Genomic DNA, 22989 nt, shown 5'->3' with positions numbered 1-22989 from the left:
GAACAGCAGTTTTACTATTTTAGTTATCTAAGAACTAAAATAGAAATCACTGTTATCTAAAACAAATTTTCAAATTATACTATTATCTAAAGCTAAGGTAAAGATGGTATTTTTGAAAGCTAGCTTGACAGGCGATCGCCTAATATACTCTTGAACACCTCTTTAGGTTTACCTGTGAACTAAATCTGCTTGGAATTGAAAATTACCTTGACATTTTAAACATACGTTTGCTCACATTTAACTTATAAAATAAATAATGTTGACTTTTATTGAGCTTTTTTTTACCCTTGTATCATAAGTTTGAAGAAAATATTTTCTTCTTTGTATTCTCCTGGCCAAACACATCAGAACAAAATACCTAGCAGGAAATGTACTAGGCCCTCTCTTTGTAAATAACTCTTTGAAGTAAGCATAAGTAGTTTCACTGTACTGATTCAGCAACCAAAGCTCAACAGACATACTGGTTGTGTGCTGAATAATACAGTATATTCATAAAACACATACAGAGCTGTAAAAAAGTCATGTAATTAGCAGCTTCCTGGGTAGAAGCTAAAGTGCTCCATAATTTAAAGATGGGAAGTTGGAACCCAAGATTAGTCAGATCCAGCTTTATGGGTAAAGGGACTCTAGGGCCTATATTTAAAGGAGTATAGTGTTTGGATTATTGGAACTGAAAACCAGAATATGTCTCAGTGGTGTAAACGGCATGAGTGAACATGAGAAAAGACAAATAAGCATATTTGTTAGGAAGTTTTCTACTAGGCTCTTTAGCTGGCAGGGAACAGTAACAGAAGAGTATCTTCTCTCCCTCAAGGCCACTCAACTTCTCTGTACATTTACTCTTCCATTTTTTTTTTCCAACTTGTATACTTAGGCCCCCAGCCTTAAGGACCTCTTATCTCAGCAACAACTTTCCCTGTTTCTATCAGTTAAAATGTTTATATCAGAAAGAATCTGAATAGAGTATAGAATCTTTTAGAGACCACCAACACATAGATTTCTGGCCAACTATTGTCTCCTTGGGTTATATCTGTTTCAGACAGCTTTAACCACAGGAATGGGATCATGTGGCCCACTGTTAAGAGACAAGGATTTCCTCAACATCAGGAAGTCCTATCTGCTGAATTAGGTCTGTAAAGAGGAAGCCTGAGTGAAGCACAGGGAAAGCATAATGAGTCATGGACCTTCCTACTTCCTGGATGGGGGTGGAGCGTGGAACTTTTATGAAAACTGTCATCATTTAAAAATTACATCAAGGCAAAAGATCTTTTTTCTTCCTGGTAGTTCGTCAGTGACACTGCCTGTCTCCAAAATCTTTGTGTTTGCGTCTCCTTTGTACTCATCTCACTACTCTGAATTTAGTGAAGTGAGCACATACATTTCTGTTTCTCAGAAAAATAAAAAAAATTATAGTAATTGAGATTGAGGTTGAATTATGGAGATAACAGTATGACATGAAAAGAAATTTAGAGAAAATTGAGTAGTGAGAACTGTTAAATGATGAACTTTTATAAGGCAAGGACTATGATTTATCTTTATTTCCTAACAACTAAACCAGCGTAGAGATTTGTACTTAATGCTCAAAAATAGTTGTTAAATAAATAATAGACCAGCTATTTCAACACAAGAGGCAAAAAAGGAATAAATCCTTAATGTATAACAATTTTTTCTTGAGTTTTTATCAGAATTCTCAAAATTCTCTTCATTATAGTAGCATTACATTTTGTTTTGTTTTGTTTTGAGATGGAGTTTCGCTCTTATTGCCGGAGCTGGAGTGCAATGGCACAATCTTGGCTCACCGCAACCTCCGCATCCCAGGTTCAAGTGATTCTCCTGCCTCAGCTTCCCGAGTGGCTGGGATTACAGCCATGCGTCACCATGCCTGGCTAATTTTGTATTTTTAGTAGAGATGGGGTTTCTCCATGTTGGTCAGGCTGGTCTCAAACTCCCAACCTCAGGTCATCTGCCCGCCTCGGCCTCCCAGAGTGCTGGGATTAAGGCGTGAGCCACCGTGGATGACCGTTTTTTTGGTGGTGGTTGTTTTGTTTTTTTAAGACAGAGTCTCACTCTGTTCCTCAGGCTGGAGTGCAGTGGTGCAGTCGCGGCCCACTGCAACCTCCGCCTGCCAGGTTCAAGCGATTCTAGTAGCATTAATTTATTTAAAATTTATTATTATTTTTTTTTAGCCAAGTCTTGCTCTATCACTAGGCTGGAGAGTACAGTGGCACGATCTTGGCTCACTGCAACCTCCACCTCCTGGGTTCAAGGGATTCCTCTGCCTCAGTCTCCTGAGTAGCTGCGACTGACTACAGGCGCACGCCATCACGCCCGGCTAGTTTTTTTTATTTTTTAGTAGAGATGGGGTTTCACCATGTTGGCCAGGCTAGTCTCGATCTCCTGACCTCGTGATCTGCCCGCCTTGGCCTCCCAAAGTGCTGGGATTACAGGCATGAGCCACCGTGCACAGCCTAATGTTTTAAAAAGTATTTCTTCTGGCCGGACGCGGTGGTTCATGCCTGTAATCCCAGCACTTTGGGAGGCCGACGCGGGCGGATCACGAGGTCAGGAGAAGAAGACCATCCTGGCTAACACGGCGAAACCCCCATCTGTACTAAAAATACATTAAAAAAAAAAAAAAAAAAAAAATTGGCCAGGCCTGGTGGCGGATGCCTGTGGTCCCAGCTACTCAGGAGGCTGAGGCAAGAGAATGGCGTGAACGCGGGAGGCGGAGCTTGCAGTGAGCCGAGTGAGCCACTGCATTCCAGCCTGGGTGACAGAGCGACACTCCAAGTCTCAAAAAAAAAAAAAAAAAAAAAAAATTTCTTCTTTGATTAAAATTTATATATAGTTTTGGATACTCATATCTGTTTCTCCTATTTTACTCCAATACTACCACATGGTCTTTGTAGATACTAAAATTTATAAGTAAAAATGAACCATAAATTTGATAATTAGAAAATAATTAAAATTATATAATGTCCTTTATATTATAAAAACTATTCTAGATCTATAATATTAGATTCTGAAATGGCAATCTATTTTCAGAAGCACTTTCTTTTTTCATATTAAATGTTTTTATATTTTTTGGAGTATGAGAAAATGCATAACTTTTAATATAGATACCCCAATAACAAAATTAAGAATAAATAGAATATATTCCAACTGCATATCTTACTTATTTTCTTAATTTGTTTGCTCATCTACACATATGACCCCTGAAAAGACCACCCCATTTCCTAAATTTATATAATACCATTTTCTAATCCCTAGTACCCAGGTACCATCACTTAGCTCAATTTCTTACTAGTAAGAATCTGTTTAACTCAGCGTTGTTTAGGTTTCCACTATTGCTCCAGCCTACTAGAGTATAAACCCTTGAGGTAGAGTACTTGACCTAATTGACTTATTCATTATACCCCAGGCACCTAGCATGTTTCATGGTGTGGCAAATGCTTTCTGAAAGGTTGAACATCAGATGTTTTCATAAATGGTTAAAGTTTGTATAATTATCACTTAGAGCATCTGGGTGAAATAACTTTGAAGTATCTTTAATTAGTTGAGTATACAGAATAAAAGACTAGTATTTAGGTGGCATCTCAGGTGGCCAGCCAAACTAAATACCCCATATTTCTTTGTCGTAGACTGGAAGGTTAAGAGTATATGCCACTGAGCCCTAGAGGAATTCTTAGAATTTTGTGCAGCTGCTCTCATCAATGAACTGTGTGCAGAAAGCCTGAATTCTGCTAGTGTAGTAGTAGTAGTAGATGCATTTATATGTGAGTGTGTATGTGCATGTATATGTATGTTTATATAAATTTATTTATATGTATAAACAGTTGTTTATATGTGTATATAGTAGTAATCATTCTAATATAGCAGCTAGTATGATTAGGGATTGTAAAATCCTTCTGTGCTTCCCTGTAGAAACCATACATTACTGGGAAACCAAATAGATACGTGTTTTTCAAATATCTCTGAGAGTGGCCCAGAATATTTCATTTTTTTATGATTCTACTATGTGAATTTCATGACCTTGAATGAGTTATGACCCAGAGTTTTAAAAATATTGCTGTAACTGGGACTGAAGAGTTCAGTCAGTAGAAATGACTTCAAGTTTTAGAGTTGGTAGCCAGCACTTCCTATATATTATTTATGTTTGCTTGGCCTACCTAGTAATAGGCCCTTCTGGAATTCTGATGTAAGTTCTAGCATAAAAGGGCAGTGGAATACCTAGGCTTTAGTGTATAAATAGGCAGTGGAATACCTAGGCTTTAGTTTCTTTTCAACTCTTGAAGACCCTCCCTGTACAGAGAGTGTCATCAGCATCAATGGAAGGGCAAAGGGAAACCCATGCACACATAACCTATTTCTGCTTTTTTTCTACAATGCCACCTTTTTTTCCTGTTCAATTCTTTCTAACTAAATACATTGAGCACTTATAGCAGGTATATGTTTATGGCCTCTTCTGCCAATAATCACTGGACCTACAATATTGCAAATAGAACAAAATTCTTCTAATTTGTGCTAGGGATATTTCAGTGGAAACATTTGAGAAGTAATGAAAGATGTAATGAGAGTTATTTCAGGTTATCTTCTGAGTGAATAGTTTAAGCTTTTAAGTGAATATAAATAAGCTAAACTCCACCTCAAATAATCTCCCACTGATTTTAATGAAATTCCACCATTTTAGTAATGGTAAGTATATCCTGTGAAGAAAACATGGTAACATTATATTAGTTTCAGTTTCTTCATAGAGCTAACTGCTGATTTGTATGTAATACTTTGTATCACATCCCTCTTTCTCAAGAAAACTTCGGTAAGGTGGTATCTGCCCTAAAGCTGCCAACTCATGTTTCAACAGTTTATTAATAGTCGAGTTACTCAATATGAAACAGGCTTCCTCACTAAGTGAGAGGATTTCGGTGTCTGAGGGAAGAATGTTATCATTTAGATAGACACTGTGTCATAAAACTTCCTATAATGATGCGATAGCTGTTGAGCACTTAAAATATGGCTAGTGTGACTTTTAAATTTTATTTAATTTTAATTGATTTAAATGTAATTTTCTGCATATGGTTAATGGCTGTCCTATTGGAACGTACACTTTTAGATATTACTTTTGATACACTGATTTTGGGTTCCTCAGAATTGCTTGTTGTATAGTTGAATGCTGTCCTTAAAAATTGGAATGAGCCGGGCGCGGTGGCTCACGCCTGTAATCCCAGCACTTTGGGAGGCCGAGGCGGGCGGATCACGAGGTCAGGAGATCGAGACCATCCTGGCTAACACGATGAACCCCGTCTCTACTAAAAATACAAAAAATTAGCCAGGGGTGGTGGCGGGCGCCTGTAGTCCCAGCTACTCGGGAGGCTGAGGCAGGAGAATGGCGTGAACCCAGGAGGCGGAGCTTGCAGTGAGCCTAGATCGCGCCACTGCACTCCAGCCTGGGTGAGAGCAAGACTCCGTCTCAAAAAGAAAAAAAAGGCCGGGCGCGGTGGCTCAAGCCTGTAATCCCAGCACTTTGGGAGGCCGAGATGGGCGGATCACGAGGTCAGGAGATCGAGACCATCCTGGCTAACACGGTGAAACCCCATCTCTACTAAAAAATACAAAAAACTAGCCGGGCGAGGTGGCCGGCGCCTGTAGTCCCAGCTACTCGGGAGGCTGAGCCAGGAGAATGGCGGGAACCCGGGAGGCGGAGCTTGCAGTGAGCTGAGATCCGGCCACAGCACTCCAGCCTGGGCGACAGAGCGAGACTCCGTCTCAAAAAAAAAAAAAAAAAAAAGGAAAAAAAAAAAAAAGAAAAAAAATTGGAATGAAATGTAATGAGTGAACCTGATTTTGTGTCTAGTTGAAGGTATAATCACACAAAAGAACTGTTTAAAGTGACTTAAATATTTTAGTTTGACTAGTTGACTATATTTTGAGGATCAAAATAACTGTGTTTTCAGTAATTGTATTATTATGTCAGTGTTGGTGCTGAAAGTGGCAAGAACGGAGGTTGTTGGCACATTAACTGAGATTTTTGACATGTTAAAAGCAAGGACTACAAACAGATAACAAAAATCCTATAGTTCTGAGTTTGAATTGAAAGTCTTGGTATGACCTCTGTCACTGAAGTGTGAAATACAATTATTTTTTATCAATTATTTTTCTTTGAATTTTAAAATCTATGATAATTTTGAAACAGATTTGATAAAATACCAGCTCCAATATCAGGATTTTATAACTTAATAGTTACAGTGTTGCTGTTTTTCTTGTCATATTTTTGTTTTAAAATATGATGTATTAATTTAAGACACATAAACAATGAAGACACATTTTCATTTATTCAACAAATTTTTAATAAGCAACTGTTTTGAGTAAAGTATTCCTCTAAGCCTCCGGGAAATATAAGATACTAAAAACATGATTTCTTCTCCCATAAGCTTACTAATTCTTAGGCAAATGTATGCAAATTCATAGTTGTAATACAGGATAAAATATGGTAAGTGCAGTGAAAGAGATAGTGATAAAATACTTTTAAAATATTATGGATTTAGAACTTTGACTTCTTCAAATTGTCAGCAGTCAACAGTGCTAAGGGTTTGGGGTCTCTGACTTTCAGCTTAGGTAATTTATGGGTGTCCATGTCATGGGTGTCATTCATGGTGCCACTTTGACCTGGGGTTTAAAGAATAGGGAGGATTTGATATGCAATTATGGGGCAAGGGATGAAGAACATGTTAAGGAGAGGGATGCAGTTGGAATTAAAGATTTGGGAAAGTATGATGCAAGAACCAGATGATGGTGACTAATTGAGTTTGATTGGAAATACATAGAAAGTAAGTTTTGAGAAATAAGCAAGCCTATAAGGTCAAGCCTAAGGAGTTTGGGTTTAATTTTGTTGTTAATATGAATGGGAGAATAGATATGTGCTACCACAATGACTTTTTTCAATGAACTGGTTCAGGGGAAAGGGGAATCAATTAGATGACAGTTCAGGTAAGAGAAATAAAAAGAAGAATTAGGCTAGTAATAATGACTATCTTCAGCAACAGTTGGCTATAATAGTTAATTATTAATAGGAGAATTTTGACTTCTATTATAGCCTATGGGAAGTTTTAAAGTAATATGATTGCTAAAAATTTAAATTTCAGTTTAGAGCTCTAAAATGCGATAACCTTTAGCAGAAGACTTTTAATACTCACCAATTATAGAGTTAATTTTCTCCCAAACCCTAGTATTATTATATACCTGCTTTCTAGCAGATAGGCACATGTTAAACTAGCAATCATTAGTTTAGAAACCATTAAACATCAGAAATGCACATTACTTACTTTTGGAATGTTTAAAATTACCTTTTAAATCTATAAGCAATTTGGTTGTTGCATATTTTCTAAGCCTTGTTATTGATATCAATAGCCAACTAAAGGAGGGAGGACATAGATTAGTGAGCGTTGATAGGACTAGAATAAATTTTTGTGAGCCTGCTTTAAAAATTTTGTTCTAAGGTTGATATGACCCTCAGACATATTAAACAGGTAAAATTTATATAAACTTAATAGTAGCTGTAAAATGGCCTCCTGCAAACTTCTGTTTTTTTGCAGATCTTAACAGGTTCTGAAAAAGCTATTTTTGAGGAAAATTTTCATGCATTCTAGACAAGACCAGTAATGTCAGAAAGCATGTTATAGGTGCATTTTGTTGTCAATCTTGCCTTCGTTAATGGAGACCTCTGAGAAAAATGGAAGCTGACCAGGGATGCATGCTGGAGCTCCAGAGGTTTGCAGTGTGCTAGCCAAAGCACAGTATGTGTTAAATGTTAATTTCTTTATGTGTCTATAGCGTCTATGACAAGGGTTATCAATATCACCTTTAAAACCTTCAAGTTACTAGCCTAAGCAACATAGGGAGATCTCATCTCTATTAAAAAAAAAAATTAAAAAAAAAATAGCCAGATGTGGTGGCACAAGGCTGTGGTCCTAGCTACTCAGGAGACTGAGGTGGGAGGACTGCTTGAGCGCGTAAGGTCGAGACTGCAGTCAGTAAGCTGTGATCACGCCACTACACTCCAGCCTGGGAGACAGAGTGAGACCTTGTCTCAAAAACAAAACAAAACAAAACAAAAAACACTAAACCCCAAAACTTCAAGGTTTACTTTTGATATTATCAATCTGGAAAGAATTAACATGAAATGTTCATATGAAACCATAATACTAAGATTTGGTTTAGGTTAGATGGGTCATACCCATGCAGTAAACTTCTAGGAGGTTGGACAGATTCTATTGCTATTTTGGACTTCTGCATTATAAAATTTTGTTTAAAATAACTGGACCATTTTTTAAAGCTTGGATTGAAAAGTGTAACAAAGGGAGATTTGACTACTGTCTTACATGTTTCAGCTATGTATTTCATATCTGTTTGATGTATGGTTTCTCAATTAAGAATTATTAATTATAAGTAAATTTAGTATTTACAAAAAGAATGTATGGATTTTGCTGTATATTCTTTTAGACACTAGCATTTATGAAATTTTGTCATAAATTTAGGAAAAAATTAACATTATAAGAAGTTAGTTTTTGACACTGACTAAAAAAGAATAGGTGAAAACCAATATAATATAATTCCAAATTTCAGCTTACTTTCAGGAGATAAATTGATGAAAGCTGTATACTTAGTTGAAAATTATCCATTTTGTTCATTTCTGTCTAGATTTCTTTTTCTTACTTTTTTGAGACAGGGTCTCACTCTCACGCTGGCTGGAGTGCAGTGGTGTAGCCAAACCTCACTGCACCCTAAAACTCCTGGACTCAAGCAGTCCTCCTGCCTCAGCCTCCCAAATAGCTAGGACTACAGAGAGATGCCTGTAGTCCATACTGGCTGGCTAATTTTTTTTTTTTTTTTTTTAAATTTAGTAGGGATGGATTCTTCTAATTAGCCTAGGCTGGTCTCTAACACCTGGCCTCAAGTGATCCTCCCACCAACCTCCCAAAGTGCTGAGATTATAGGCATGAGCCATCAAGCTTGGCATTTCAGTCTAGATTTCAGTTTCTTGTTGGGTTTATCTGGTTTGGGGTTCGCTCATCTTCTTAAATCTTTAGGTTTTTATGTCTTTAACCAAAAATGAAGTTTTTAGCCACCACCTCTTCAAATAATTTTTCAATTCTACACCATTTTTCCTCCCCTAAGATTCTGTTGACCTGAATCTCAGACATTTTCTTATTGTCTCACAGGTCCTTGGGTCAGTTTTAATTGTTTTTCAATGCTTATTTTGTCTATTGTTCAGACTGGATAATTTCTGTAGATTACCTTTGAGTTCATTGGCTCTTTTTTTTTTTTCATCATCTTCATTTTGCTATTGAGTCCATCCAGTGAGGTTTTTTATTCAGATTACTTTTGTCAATTCTAAAGTTTCTATTAGTTTTCTTTATGTCTTCTATTTCATTGCTGTTCTTCCATTTCTATCAAGTTTGTTCCTGATAACTTCAATAATCAGCAACTCATTGGTGTAACATATTGGGCATCAGGAAATACCTATCCGTAGATAGTATGCTGTCTCTTCATTATTAGGGGAAAAGCATAAATGAGAGGAAATAGGCTCTATGAGTTAATCTAGAATCTTGCTTTTTGGTTAGGAAATAGGCCAGTAACACTGATAGGTTGGTTCTCATGAAATACAGGTGGCTTTTTAATGAAAAATTATTTCTTTTTAGTGTTACTAAAATTCTGTGACTCTTCAGGTTAATGGTACCTGGAAATGAAGCTCCAGAGTTTGTGTCTAATTCGTCGCTTTTGGACCGTCCTGGAGAAATGACTATTAATCAGCTTCCTAAAGTATCATCCAAAATAGATTTTACATCTGTAAAATAGCTCATTTCTTTGTTGATCACCTTGTGATCAGTAATTTTTCCTATGCCAAATATAAATTTTAAGGTTAGTTCTTACCCCTAAAAAAATAAAAATGGGTGTGTTTCATTTTTGTGTAATATTTTTTAATATGGAAAATTGAAATAGACTGAGAAGTACAAAAAACAATTGAAAAGTATAAAAACAAATTAAAGTCATTTATAATTATCACCATTCTGAGAAATGTTGTTAACATTTTGGTGTATTTCTTTTTTTGTTGTTCTTTTTTCAAATTTTGTGGGTACATGGTATTTTGTGGGTATTTTGTGGGTACTATGGGATACATGAGATATTTTGATACAGGCATGCAATGCATTATAATCACATCAGGGTAAATGGGATATCCATCACCTCAAGTGTTCATCCTTTCTTTGTGTTAAAAACAATCCACTTGACATTCATACAGCCAACAGACACATGAAAAAATGCTCATCATCACTGGCCATCAGAGAAATGCAAATCAAAACCACAATGAGATACCATCTCACACCAGTTAGAATGGCGATCATTAAAAAGTCAGGAAACAACAGGTGCTGGAGAGGATGTGGAGAAATAGGAACACTTTTACACTGTTGGTGGGATTGTAAACTAGTTCAACCATTATGGAAAACAGTATGGCGATTCCTCAAGGATCTAGAACTAGATGTACCATATGACCCGGCCATCCCATTACTGGGTATATACCCAAAGGATTATAAATTATGCTGCTATAAAGACACATGCACTCGTATGTTTATTGCAGCACTATTCACAATAGCAAAGACTTGGAATCAACCCAAATGTCCATCAGTGACAGATTGGATTAAGAAAATGTGGCACATATACACCATGGAATACTATGCAGCCATCAAAAAGGATGAGTTTGTGTCCTTTGTAGGGACATGGATGCAGCTGGAAACCATCATTCTTAGCAATCTATCACAAGAACAGAAAACCAAACACCGCATGTTCTCACTCATAGGTGGGAACTGAACAATGAGATCACTTGGACTCAGGAAGGGGAACATCACACACAGGGGCCTGTCATGGGGAGGGGGGAGGGGGGAGGGATTGCATTGGGAGTTATACCTGATGTAAATGACGAGTTGATGGGTGCAGCACACCAACATGGCACAAGTATACATATGTAACAAACCTGCACGTTATGCACATGTACCCTACAACTTAAAGTATAATAATAATAATAAATAAATTAAAAAAAAAAAAAAAAAAGAAACCAAAAAAAAAAAAAAAAAAATCCACTTATTGGCGGGTGTGGTGGCTCACACCTGTAATCCCAGCACTTTGGGAGGCCAAGGCGGGTTGATCACTTAAGGTCAGGAGTTCAAGACCAGCCTGGCCAACATGGTGAAATCCTGTCTCTATTAAAAATACAAAAATTAGCCGGGAGTGGTGGCAGGCACCTGTAGTCCCAGCTACTTGGGAGGCTGAAGCGGAAGAATTGCTGAAACCCAGGAGGTGGAGATTGCAGTGAGCCGAGATTGCACTGCTATATTCCAGCCTAAGCGACAGAATGAGACGCTGTCTTAAAAAAAAAAAAAAAAGGCCGGGCGCGGTGGCTCAAGCCTGTAATCCCAGCACTTTGGGAGGCCGAGACCATTGGATCACGAGGTCAGGAGATCGAGACCATCCTGGCTAACACGGTGAAACCCCATCTCTACTAAAAAATACAAAAAACTAGCCAGGCGAGGTGGTGGGCGCCTGTAGTCCCAGCTACTCGGGAGGCTGAGGCAGGAGAATGGCGTAAACCTGGGAGGTGGAGCTTGCAGTGAGCTGAGATCCGGCCACTGCACTCCAGCCTGGGCGACAGAGCAAGACCCCATCTCAAAAAAAAAAAAAAAAAAAACACACACACACACACACACATAAAAAATCCAATTCTTTGTGGTAAAAAAAAAAAAAAAAATTCCAATTAAGCCGTGGCCTATAATCCTGATCTTTTTGTGATTAATTTTCCGGGTGTCCTTTGAGCTTCTTGTATTTGGATGTCTAGATCTCTAGCAAGGCCAGGGAAGTTTTTCTTCATTATTCTTTCAAATAACTTTTCCGAACTTAGATTTTTCTTCTTTCTCAGGAACACTAATTATTATTCTTAATGTTTGCTTATTTAACATAATCCCAGACTCCTTGGAGTCTTTGTTCATTGTTTTTTCTTTTTTTTTTTTTTATCTTTGTCTGATTGGATTAATTTGAAAGCCTTGTCTTCAAGCTCTGAAGTTCTTTCTTCTGCTTGTTTGATTCTCTTGTTGAAACTTGGAAAAAAAATAGTGGATAGATAATAAAATAAATCACTTAAAACCTCCCCAAGTAGGTGATTGACTCAACAGGTCAGAGTCTAGATGTTTAGCATGCAGAACTAGGAATATGACCACCATGAGGAAATAAGATTTCATTTTAAGATACCATGGGCAGTGTTTTGAAATTAGAAATTAAAGACCAGAGAATAGTGAAAGCACCTCCTACTTGAAGGTGAGAACTCAGATTCTGACGTCACGGTGAATAGTGTTAGAAAGATAGCCGTGTTATTAAGAACTGGAATGAGACAGATATTCATTAGACCAGTGGTTTGCCACCTTTTTAAAAAAGCACTGGGAGCTTTTCTTTAAACAAAATCTCACATAGAATCACAATATACAAAATATATAAAGGAAGATCCTTGACACAAGCAATTGGTATGTGGGCCAGAGCTAGAGCCTCTATTTCAAGGTTACTGGGAGTAGGTTCCCTACTTCCTAACACTTAAAGGTAGCCTAAGACCCTGGAGCATTTTGAAAGGTAATTTCTAGCAATAACAAACCTTTAGAAATCTTTCTCTTTTTGTTGACTTAACGGTCATTAATACAATCACATGGTAAAACATTCAAGCACAAAAAATATATGGTGAAAAATAATTCTCCCACCCTAGAATCCAATTTCTCCATTGCCTAGTAAAAGCAGTTACCAATTTCTTATATATTTTTCTAGAAATATTCTGTGAGCATACAAGTAGATGAATATATCTTCCACTTATTTGTCTTTATTACAAATGAGATCTTGCTATTTATAGTCTCCCCCACCTTGTTCTTTATATTTAACATATTAGCTAGTATAGGTCTACCTCTTTTTTTTTGAACACCTGCATAGTAATCTAATAAAGATTTAAAAAATCTAATTTAACTATTTATTGATGGAAATGTGTTTTTAAAAGTCTTTTGCAATTATAGTGGTGTAATGAATATCCTTTATGTATACCTTTACCAATAAATATTTGAGTGTATTTCTGGGATATATATTCCTTTGAAGACTTTTGAGTAGGAAAGTGGTAATATTAAAAAGACAAACCTAATGTGAGGGTGACCAGCACCAAGAAAAAAAAAGAAAAAGAAAAGCCCACATTTTTTGCATGGTATTCACAACCTGTCATCCTCACTTTGTTCTTTAAGACTTAGATACTTTGTTTCTGCCATGTGGTTCTGCATCTTTCCTATTAAAGGGGACTTTTTATTTTAGTTCATCAGACATGTAGTACTTAGACTTTGCTTCCTGGGCTTCTGAGTATACACAGATATTTTATATAGAGTAATACGATTTCTGTTTGATTCTCTGCTTTATTTTTTCAATCTCACGCATTGGTCTCAGTTGCTTTTCAGAACTATCTTAAATATTCTAAGTAAAATTTTAATTGTATTTCTTAGTTAAGCAAAGTTTTAGGTCTTTTGCTTGTTCTTTGGAGCCCCTTGGATTTGTAGATGAAAGGATCATCTAACCATACACTGTCTCTTTTTATCTTTCTAACCTTTGTTTCCTTGTTAGACATTTCTAAATCTAGTTAGTATTTAAAATCACACACTATACCTACAGTTTAGTTGATCCATAGATATTAAATCTTTCTCAAATCTTATTATTCTTTTACATCTTTTTCATAAGTCTTAGGATAACGTCTTCCCCACAGATAGCTCATTGCAAAGGAATATTTAATCCTTTGGATGGAAAGGGATACTCTCTGAATAGATTATTTGCTGAGCAATATGAAAACCACTGCTTTTACCCTTGGATAATTTCTCACCATCAGGTCTCTTGAGATAAAAGTACAACAAGAGTAAATCTTTAAAAGATTTAACAGAAATCTGTAATTTAACATGATACACATTTGGAGATAGAATCAAGACCGCCAATGAAAAGAATGGTAAAGACAAAGTGGAATTAAATTGTTAAATATGTTAATGCAGTATTAATTTTGTGTATGTTTTTTGTTGGTTTTGGGGGTCAGTTGTTTTTAACCACCAAGTTTGTAAAACTCTGATAGGAACTTGAGAGCTAGTTTAATTCAATGTCATAATTTTTTAGGTAAAGAAACTAGTATTTAGGGGAGTCTGAAACTTGCTCAGTGTCACAGGTTAACACACAGAACACCTGGTTGCCATCCAGTTCTGTTTGAGGATGTAATGAATTGTTTGTTTATAATGGTAGTTAAAATGTGTCAAATGACAGAAAAAGCAACTCATTTTACATATTCACATTTTAAACCACTATATACTATACTTAATTCCTTGAAATTCTGTTTCAGAAAATGTAGGTAAATAAGAATTTTATGAATAGAATCTTTTTACTATGAACATATTATTTTCAAAGAATAATTTTGTCTGCTGTCTGATAAGGTATTTTGGCCACATCCCCTATTTCTGAATGTCCTTTAACAGACAGCTTTTCATTTGTTGCCTGGTTTTTGTTTTTGTTTTACTATTTAATATCTTGAAGTTTTATATGTTCACATGATCAATTGCCTGGAAGTTATCTAAACAAATAGTTATATATAAACCTTTCTCAGAATTTTTAGAAAATATTGAACTTATATAATAAAACTCTACTCTTAGTGGTTCTAATAAACCAAAAGAAGTAGCATAGTGACTACCTCCTGATATTCTTCCTAATTATCATATTTCTCTGAGGTTACATTATAAAGGAAAAGTAAGGACTTACTGAATCTGCTGTGTTTTGAACTCCCACAGAGAACTTTTGCTACTGTTAGTACAAATAAAATCATTCTTTAAAAAATGTCCTTTCAGGAAAAATATCTGAGTCTATTTTGTTTGTAATTTCTGCATCTTTAATCTATGCCTATACTTTTTTTTATTACCCTGTTTTTCTTGACTGTATATGGCAATACTAAAGTATCAGTGCACCTGAAACACAGGGAACTAATCATGTTTACATATCTCAAACAACGTGTCTTGGACTCCCTGTTAGCACCTGTTCAGGTTTACAACTACCAGCTGTCAGTGTTCATGAACTCTGTGATTACACAAAACAGGAATACTTGAGATACATAAACTTGAACAATATTATCATTAACTGATCATCGAATCCTTTTATAGTACATAAAATCATGCAGGGAAGAAGTTGTGGTCTGTCATTTTCATAATTTGGATTTTTATTTGCTCTCAGAATTGTTATAGATAAATGTCATTTTAGTAAAATACAACAAATTTATGTTACTCAGTATGAGTGAGCATTGTGATGTGTGTTAATTGCATGTGATACATTGTCAGTGTTTAAAAATTTGGATAAGATGTAAAATATTAGACTTTTAGAGGGATGCTGACACAAAAGATATCAAGTATAATTTTATCACTTACTACAGTAGCTTTGGGTCATCAAAATCAGCTTGATTGATCTTACTATTATAGTTATACAGAATTACTATTAAAGTTTTAGCTAGTTGAATTTCAAATAATACCCTTTTTGATACTTTAGATCAGAGTTTTTCATCCATAGCAACACAACTTAGTTTGGATAATTCTGTAGGGGGAAGACTGTTCTTGTCCATTTTAGGGTATTTAACAGCATCCCTGGCCTCTATCTCCACTGAATGCCATTAGCACTCTTCCAGTTGTGACAACCAAAAATGTCACCCATATGTTCCCTGGTGGGAGAGATGGTGTGTCACAAAACCAAAATCATTGCTTTAGGCTACAGGAAAGATCTATAATGAATCAAATGATCTGTAGGCCCTTCATGTTTTGCACATATTTCTCCCTTGGTTCACAACATTTTTTTTTCACTACAGTGTTTTGTGTTAATTTGTGGTTGTAGTCATCTTTAACTAGTTAATTTTCTTTTTTCTTTTCTTTCCGTTTTTTTGTTTTGTTTTGTTTTTGTTTTTGTTTGAGACAGAGTCTCACTCTGTTGCTCAGACTGGAGTGCACTGGTGCAACCTCGGCTCACTACAGTCTCTGCCTCTTGAGTTCCAGCAATTCTCCTGCCTCAGCCTCCGGAGTAGCTGGGATTATAGGCACCCACCACGTGGGTCTCGCTAATTTTTGTATTTTTAGTAGAGACAGGGTTTCACCACGTTGGCCAGGCTGGTCTCGAACTCCTGAACTCAAATGATCTGCCCACCTCGGCCTCCCAAAGCTCTGGAATTACAGGCGTGAGCCACCGCTTTCAAAAGTTAACTTTTGAAATAAGGAATCCCAGCACTTTGGGAGGCGAAGACAGGCAGATAGTTTGAGCTCGAGTTCAAGATCAGCCTGGGCAACATGGCAAAAACCTGTCTTTACCAAAAAATGCAAAAAATTAGCCAAGCATGGTGACATGCACCTGTAGTCTCAGTTATTTGGGAGGCTGGGGTGGGAGGATCACTGGAGCCCAGGAGGTTGAGGCTGCAGTGAGCCATGATCACAACACTGCACTCCAGCCTGGGTGACAGAGTGAGATCTTGTCTCAAAAAAAAAAAAAAAATGACCAAGTTATACATTAGAAACTGTAATCTCTTGAATGGCCTTAAGTTAAAAGATGTACCTACTAGATATTCTTCCTTTGGTGAGTTATAGATGGGAAGTCATGTTATTATACTCTGTTTGTTTTGATCTTGTGATATCTAGGCTGGTTTTGAACATGAAGAATGGATTAGTTCATGATCATTTGGAACCCAAGATGAAAGTAGTATTCTTAACACAAAGGGTCAGAATGAGAGGCCGTTATAGAAGCATAGGTGTCAGACGTGGATGCTCTGGCCCTAACAGAAATCTAGGAATAGATGGTTCTTGGATACCTGAACTGTTTTTATTTTAATGAATGTATTTTTCTTAAAAGATCTGAATGAATGAGTTTCTGCAGATTTTTATGTACTATGCTTGAATTATAAATAATAACTCATGTGATAACAGATATTATATTTTGTCAACAAAATGAATGTATTAATTTTTCATCTGTATTTGTATTATAGATGAAAAATCAGTTTATTTGGAAAATTTTAAGATAACATACCTTACCACATTGGTATCTATACAATTGTGAGACATTTATTTTAAATTCTTAACACATAATCTATCTGGCTAAAAAATATAATGCCATGGTAAGTATATATGTAATCTATAAATGGTATAAATCTTAAATATTCACTTCAACATGAATAATCTAGAACATCTTAAGGTTTCTTTTCTTGCCACGTATACACATGGGTAATTATATACATAGATGTTCCTTCATTAAAAACAATAGCTAACAAGTATTGTTGTAAAGCTAGTTACCCTGCCCTTTACATGCATTATCTCATTTAATCCTCTCAACTACATCTTCAAATCACTTACGAGGAAATTGAGAACTGAGAGAAATTACATAATTTTTACAAGATCACAACTAATAAACTTCAGGCATAGTGTTTGAACCCAGATAATGTTTATTAGCAAATATCTCACCAACACAATGTAGTCTGTTCTTCATTCCTTCAAGGTGTAGGTTTTTATACTCTTTAACTTCAAAGCATTTTTTTTTTTTTTTAGTGCTTACTATATGGAAGACTCTGTGTTTTTTTGTTTGTTTTTTTACTTTTTATTTTGAAATAATTTTAGACTTAATAATAAAAAACACAGTTCACATATATTTTTCATCTAGTTTCTCTTAATGTTAATAACTTATATAACCAGAATACAATTATCAAGATTATAAACATCAGGAAATTAACATTGATAGAATGCTATTAAGTAAACTACAGACCTTATATAATTTTCACTAGTTTTGCCATTAATATCCTTTTCTTATTCTAAAATCCAACTTAGGATCCCACATCACATTTAGTTGTGGGATCCTAGGTCTCACACTAAGGAATTCGTAGTCTCCTTAGTCTCCAACCTATGGCAATTCCAGTCTTCTTTCTTTCTCTTTCTTTCTCTTTCTCTTTCTTTCTCTTTCTTTCTCTGTCTTGTCTCCCCTTCCCTTCCCTTCCCTTCCTTTCCCATGACACTTTCGATGAATACTGGTCAGTTATTTTGCATATCGTTTTTCAATTTGAGTTTGTGTGGTTTCTCATGGTTCAGCTGAGATTGTATATTTTTGGGAAGAATACCACAGAAGCGATGGACTCTTCTAAGGCATCAGAAAATACATGATGTTGATATTTTGTTATAGGTAATGTTGTTTCCCCACTGTGAAACTATTCTTTTCATCTTTTTCTTTAATGGATATTTTGGAGGAGATACTTTGAGACTATGCAAATGTCCTTTTTCTCCTCAAATTTTTACCCACTGCTTTTAGTTACCTTTGGTGCGTATGTATTTTAAATCTTGTTCTTGGACTACTTCTTACAATATGGTAAGCCAATGATTGTTTTGTGGATTTTTCACAATTACACAGTTTCACAATTACAAAGGTATTGCCTTCTCAACTTTTAACTATCGAGTTGATGGCTAGGATTTCTTGTGCTTTAGCAGGGGATGATAGTAAATAAAACTGAAAGAATAATATTTAACTTAAAAAGAAAATTTGAAGAGCTAATCCTTGTAAATTCAGGCATAAGACAATCTTCATTCTAGAGTAGCAAAGGGTAGAGTGGATTTGTTAAATTTCTATAAAATGACAAAAGATTATGTATAAGATGAACTTGGAGTAGTTGACCCAATTTTTGATTATTAGAACTAAGAAATGCCTATTAAAAACAACAACTACTTAAGACTAGTGTGAGAGAATTAGTACTTTACATGCAAGAAGACTACTCAGCCACCTAAGAAATCTTAGGCTAAAAATAAATATCTAATATCAATATAGTTGAAAGAAAATAATACATTAATAATGTCTATAATAGAGCTTCTAAGGAAAATGGTTACATAAACATATGTTTTGTTGTTGTTGTTGTTGTTGTTGTTGTTTTTGAGACAAAGTCTCACTCTGTCACCCAGGCTGGAGTGCACTGGCGTGATCTCGGCTTACTGTAGCCTCGGCCTCCCAGGTTCACGCTATTCTCCTGCTTCAGCCTCCCAAGTAGCTGGAACTACAGGCGCCCGCCACCACGCCCCGCTAATTTCTTTCTATTTTTAGTAGAGACGGGGTTTCATCGTGTTAGACAGGATGTTCTTGATCTCCTAACCTCGTGATCTGCACACCTCAGGCTCGCAAAATTCTGGGATTACAGACATGAGCCACCGCGCCTGGCCATAGGCATATGTTTTTAAGAAGTTAAGCCCATTTGTCAATTTTGGCTTTTGTTGCCATTGCTTTTGGTGTTTTAGACATGAAGTCCTTACCCATGCCTATGTCCTGAATGGTATTCCCTAGGTTTTCTTCTAGGGTTTTTATGGTATTAGGTCTAACATTTAAGTCTCTAATCCATCTCGAATTAATTTTCATATAAGGAGTAAGGAAAGGATCCAGTTTCAGCTTTCTGCTTATGGCTAGCCAATTTTCCCAGCACCATTTATTAAATACGGAATCCTTTCCCCATTTCTTGTTTTTGTCAAGTTTGTCAAAGATCAGATGGCTGTAGATGTGTGGTATTATTTCTGAGGGCTCTGTTCTGTTCTATTGGTCTATATCTCTGTTTTGGTACCAGTACCATGCTGTTTTGGTTACTGTAGCCTTGTAGTATAGTTTGAAGTCAAGTAGCATGCTTCTGCACAGCAAAAGAAACTACCATCAGAGTGAACAGGCAAGCTACAGAATGGGAGAAAAGTTTTGCAATCTACTCATCTGACAAAGGGCTAAATCCAGAACCTACAAAGAACTCAAACAAATTTACAAGAAAAAAACAACCCCATCAAAAAGTGGGCAAAGGATATGAACAGACATTTCTCTAAAGAAGACATTCATACAGCCAACAGACACATGAAAAAATGCTCATCATCACTGGCCATCAGAGAAACGCAAATCAAAACCACAATGAGATACCATCTCACACCAGTTACAATGGCAGTCATTAAAAAGTCAGGAAACAACAGGTGCTGGAGAGGATGTGGACAAATAGGAACACTTTTACACTGTTGGTGGGATTGTAAACTAGTTCAACCATTGTGGAAAACAGTATGGCGATTCCTCAAGGATCTAGAACTAGAAATACCATTTGACCCAGCCATCCCATCACTGGGGATATACCCAAAGGATTATAAATCATGCTGCTATAAAGACACATGCACACGTATGTTTATCGCGGCACTGTTCACAATAGCAAAGACTTGGAATCAACCCAAATGTCTATCAGTGACAGACTGGATTAAGAAAATGTGGCACGTATACACCACAGAATACTATGCAGCCATAAAAAAGGATGAGTTCGTGTCCTTTGTAGGGACATGGGTGCAGCTGGAAACTTTCTCAGCAAACTTTCGCAAGAACAGAAAACCAAACACCGGATGTTCTCACTCATAGGTGGGAATTGAACAATGAGATCACTTGGACATGGGAAGGGGAACATCACACACCGGGGCCTATTATGGGGAGTGGGGAGGAGGGAGGGATGGCATTGGGAGTTATAACTGATGTAAATGACGAGTTGATGGGTGCAGCACACCAACATGGCATATGTATACATATGTAACACACCTGCACATTGTGCACATGTACCCTAGAACTTAAAGTATTAAAAAAAAAAAAAAAAGAAGTTAAGCCCTTTCTTAAACGAGCAAAAAGAACCAGAAATAGAAGAAAAAAATTACATCTTTACTGAAACAAAAAAAAGGCCCCAGCTTTGTACTACTAGCACTAGTTCTACTCTCATTGCCAGGTTTAAATTTTATTAAGTAGTGCTGTAGCAAAGAACGTTGTATATATCACTTTACCTAATGATACTTTATTTCTCTGTGTGTGTGTGTGTTTGTGTCTCTGTGTGTGTGCGCGTGCATTTGTGCATGTGCGTTTATTTTATTTAAATAAATATTCAGATTAATTCTTCAGGGAAAGTAATATCCATTAAGCAGTATGTATACGAGACTGCTTCTTTTGCCTTCTTGATCTTCCTTGCTTTAGTCCTGAATCAGGTTTTATCAACAATAAGAAATACCTATACTTTATAGCATAATATCCTGTAAAAAAGATAATGACGATTTTATATTGAGCTCTTATATGTCAAGTACTCAGCTAAAGTGCTTATCTTATTATGTCACCAAATTATTTCTGCTGTGGAGTACAAAGGCAAACTTTTTTAAACCCTTTTCATCTTTTTTTTACATAATATATTTAAGTAGCAAGTAGAATTCTTGAAGACAATGAGGTTACCAGCTATAAAGAAAAAATAGCTTTTTCTTAAACTCTCTTCTAGGTAAAGAGTAAATATTTTTCTATTTGGTGAAATTGAACTTGGTAAAAATAATTTTTATGGGCTTTACCATCAGACAACCACATGTCTCAGAGTTCATTAGTTACTGTTGTTGACCCAAAACCTACCCTTTGTACATTAGTTGCATGCAGCCATCAGTAGCAACTATGCCTTTCCCATGATGAATGCTGATAAAAAGAAATATAAATTCTGTAAGAATATGGACAGACTCATCATAGCAGTACTGTAGTCTATGGAAGTGATTTACAGCAATACCAGAATATGAAGACAAGTTTTTGAATTCTGTATGATTGGAAAGCTCATTGAAATGGTCTTTCTAAAGATGTTATATGTCGATTTAAGATGACCTTCCCCATATGTATCTATCTTATGAGAAAAATTATCTACATACTTTATGGATTCAATCAACAATTAGGCAAATGCTAGCCTTGCATTATTTTAATTAGTCAACATTTTAAAATGAAATCCAACTATTTTTCTTAGTAAATCCACAGTTATTCTGTGAATTGCCTGTAGAATTCAATACAGAAATCTTTCTGTAGTTAGATTATTTAAATGGTGAGAGTTTTCATGTGGCTGATTATAAATTCACTTATAGGCAAGCAGTATCTTTTTCCTTATTATAGATTATGTTCTCTTTAAAGCATCTGTGAATTTAATGACTTCCTTGCTTGAGTGTGGGAACAGTGCATGCAGAGTATTAAAATGAATATAAAATGCCCATTATAGTCCAAATGTTTAATATCAGCATTAGTTATTGCAGTAAAACCAATGCAAGGCTACATCCACAAAGCCCAAAAAATTAATAAAGATGATTAGAAGTGCTTTTGTCATTTTAAATGGGTCACAACTGAGGCCATTTTGAAATCATGGTTAAAACTTGCCTCCAGTTAAACTCTGAAATGTATTTACCTTTGTTGAGGTGTATGGGAGGTGTTCACTTTATTGGGGACTCCCAGGCCAGAGTCTTGGACACTTAAAACCTACAAGTATATTGCTATCTGTATTTAGAAGATAAGGGTGCAACCCATTCAAATGTGGTGGTATTTTTTTTTTAATTATTCATTAAGGTAACATAGGAATTCTGTTGCAAGTGAACAGATGTGAGGTGATTTGGGATGAATAAGATGAATATAACATGTTAATTGATGGTTGTGGCAACACGCATTTGTGTGAAATTACTATATTCGAACCACTATTAATTTGGGGGGTATAAGAAAACTCAAGAGGATTTGGTATACTTAAACTTATTCTATAAATTGGTATTTTAAATTATATTGTTTTTATCTACTCCATATTTTATCTTTCAAAAGACCATATATTTAGAAATTTATATTTTTAAAAGTATACAGAAAGTTTAAATATGTTGAATTATTTTGAAAAAATTTTTTATCTGATACTGAGAATTAACATTTTCCCCTCTCATAGATATGGAGTCTGGAGAACGGTTACCATCCTCAGCAGCCTCCTCTACTACACCAACTTCATCTTCGACACCTTCTGTGGCTTCAGTAGTTTCAAAAGGTGGCCTTTCCACTGGAGTTGCTTCACTTAGCTCTACAATCAACCCATGTGGT

The 22989-nt window shown here is 35.9% G+C and overlaps 1 protein-coding gene across 31 annotated transcripts in view; it reads left to right on the top strand.

Moving 5' to 3' along the window:
• Window positions 1-22989, top strand: part of LOC105493186 (bromodomain adjacent to zinc finger domain 2B) — a 412599-nt gene that overhangs the window by 215386 nt on the left and 174224 nt on the right. For all 31 annotated transcript variants that reach the window (XM_071072832.1, XM_024796394.2, XM_011760666.3 and 28 more), the window contains one exon: window positions 22841-22987. In XM_071072832.1, coding sequence (XP_070928933.1) covers window positions 22843-22987 — 145 coding nt within the window. In that variant the 5' untranslated portion in view covers window positions 22841-22842. The remainder of the gene's footprint in view (window positions 1-22840; window positions 22988-22989) is intronic.

Source organism: Macaca nemestrina, chromosome 11 (genome assembly GCF_043159975.1).
Source record: "Macaca nemestrina isolate mMacNem1 chromosome 11, mMacNem.hap1, whole genome shotgun sequence".
Lineage (NCBI taxonomy): Eukaryota > Metazoa > Chordata > Mammalia > Primates > Cercopithecidae > Macaca > Macaca nemestrina.
Note: the sequence above shows the minus strand (reverse complement) of the source record. Positions and strands in the feature narration are given on the sequence as shown.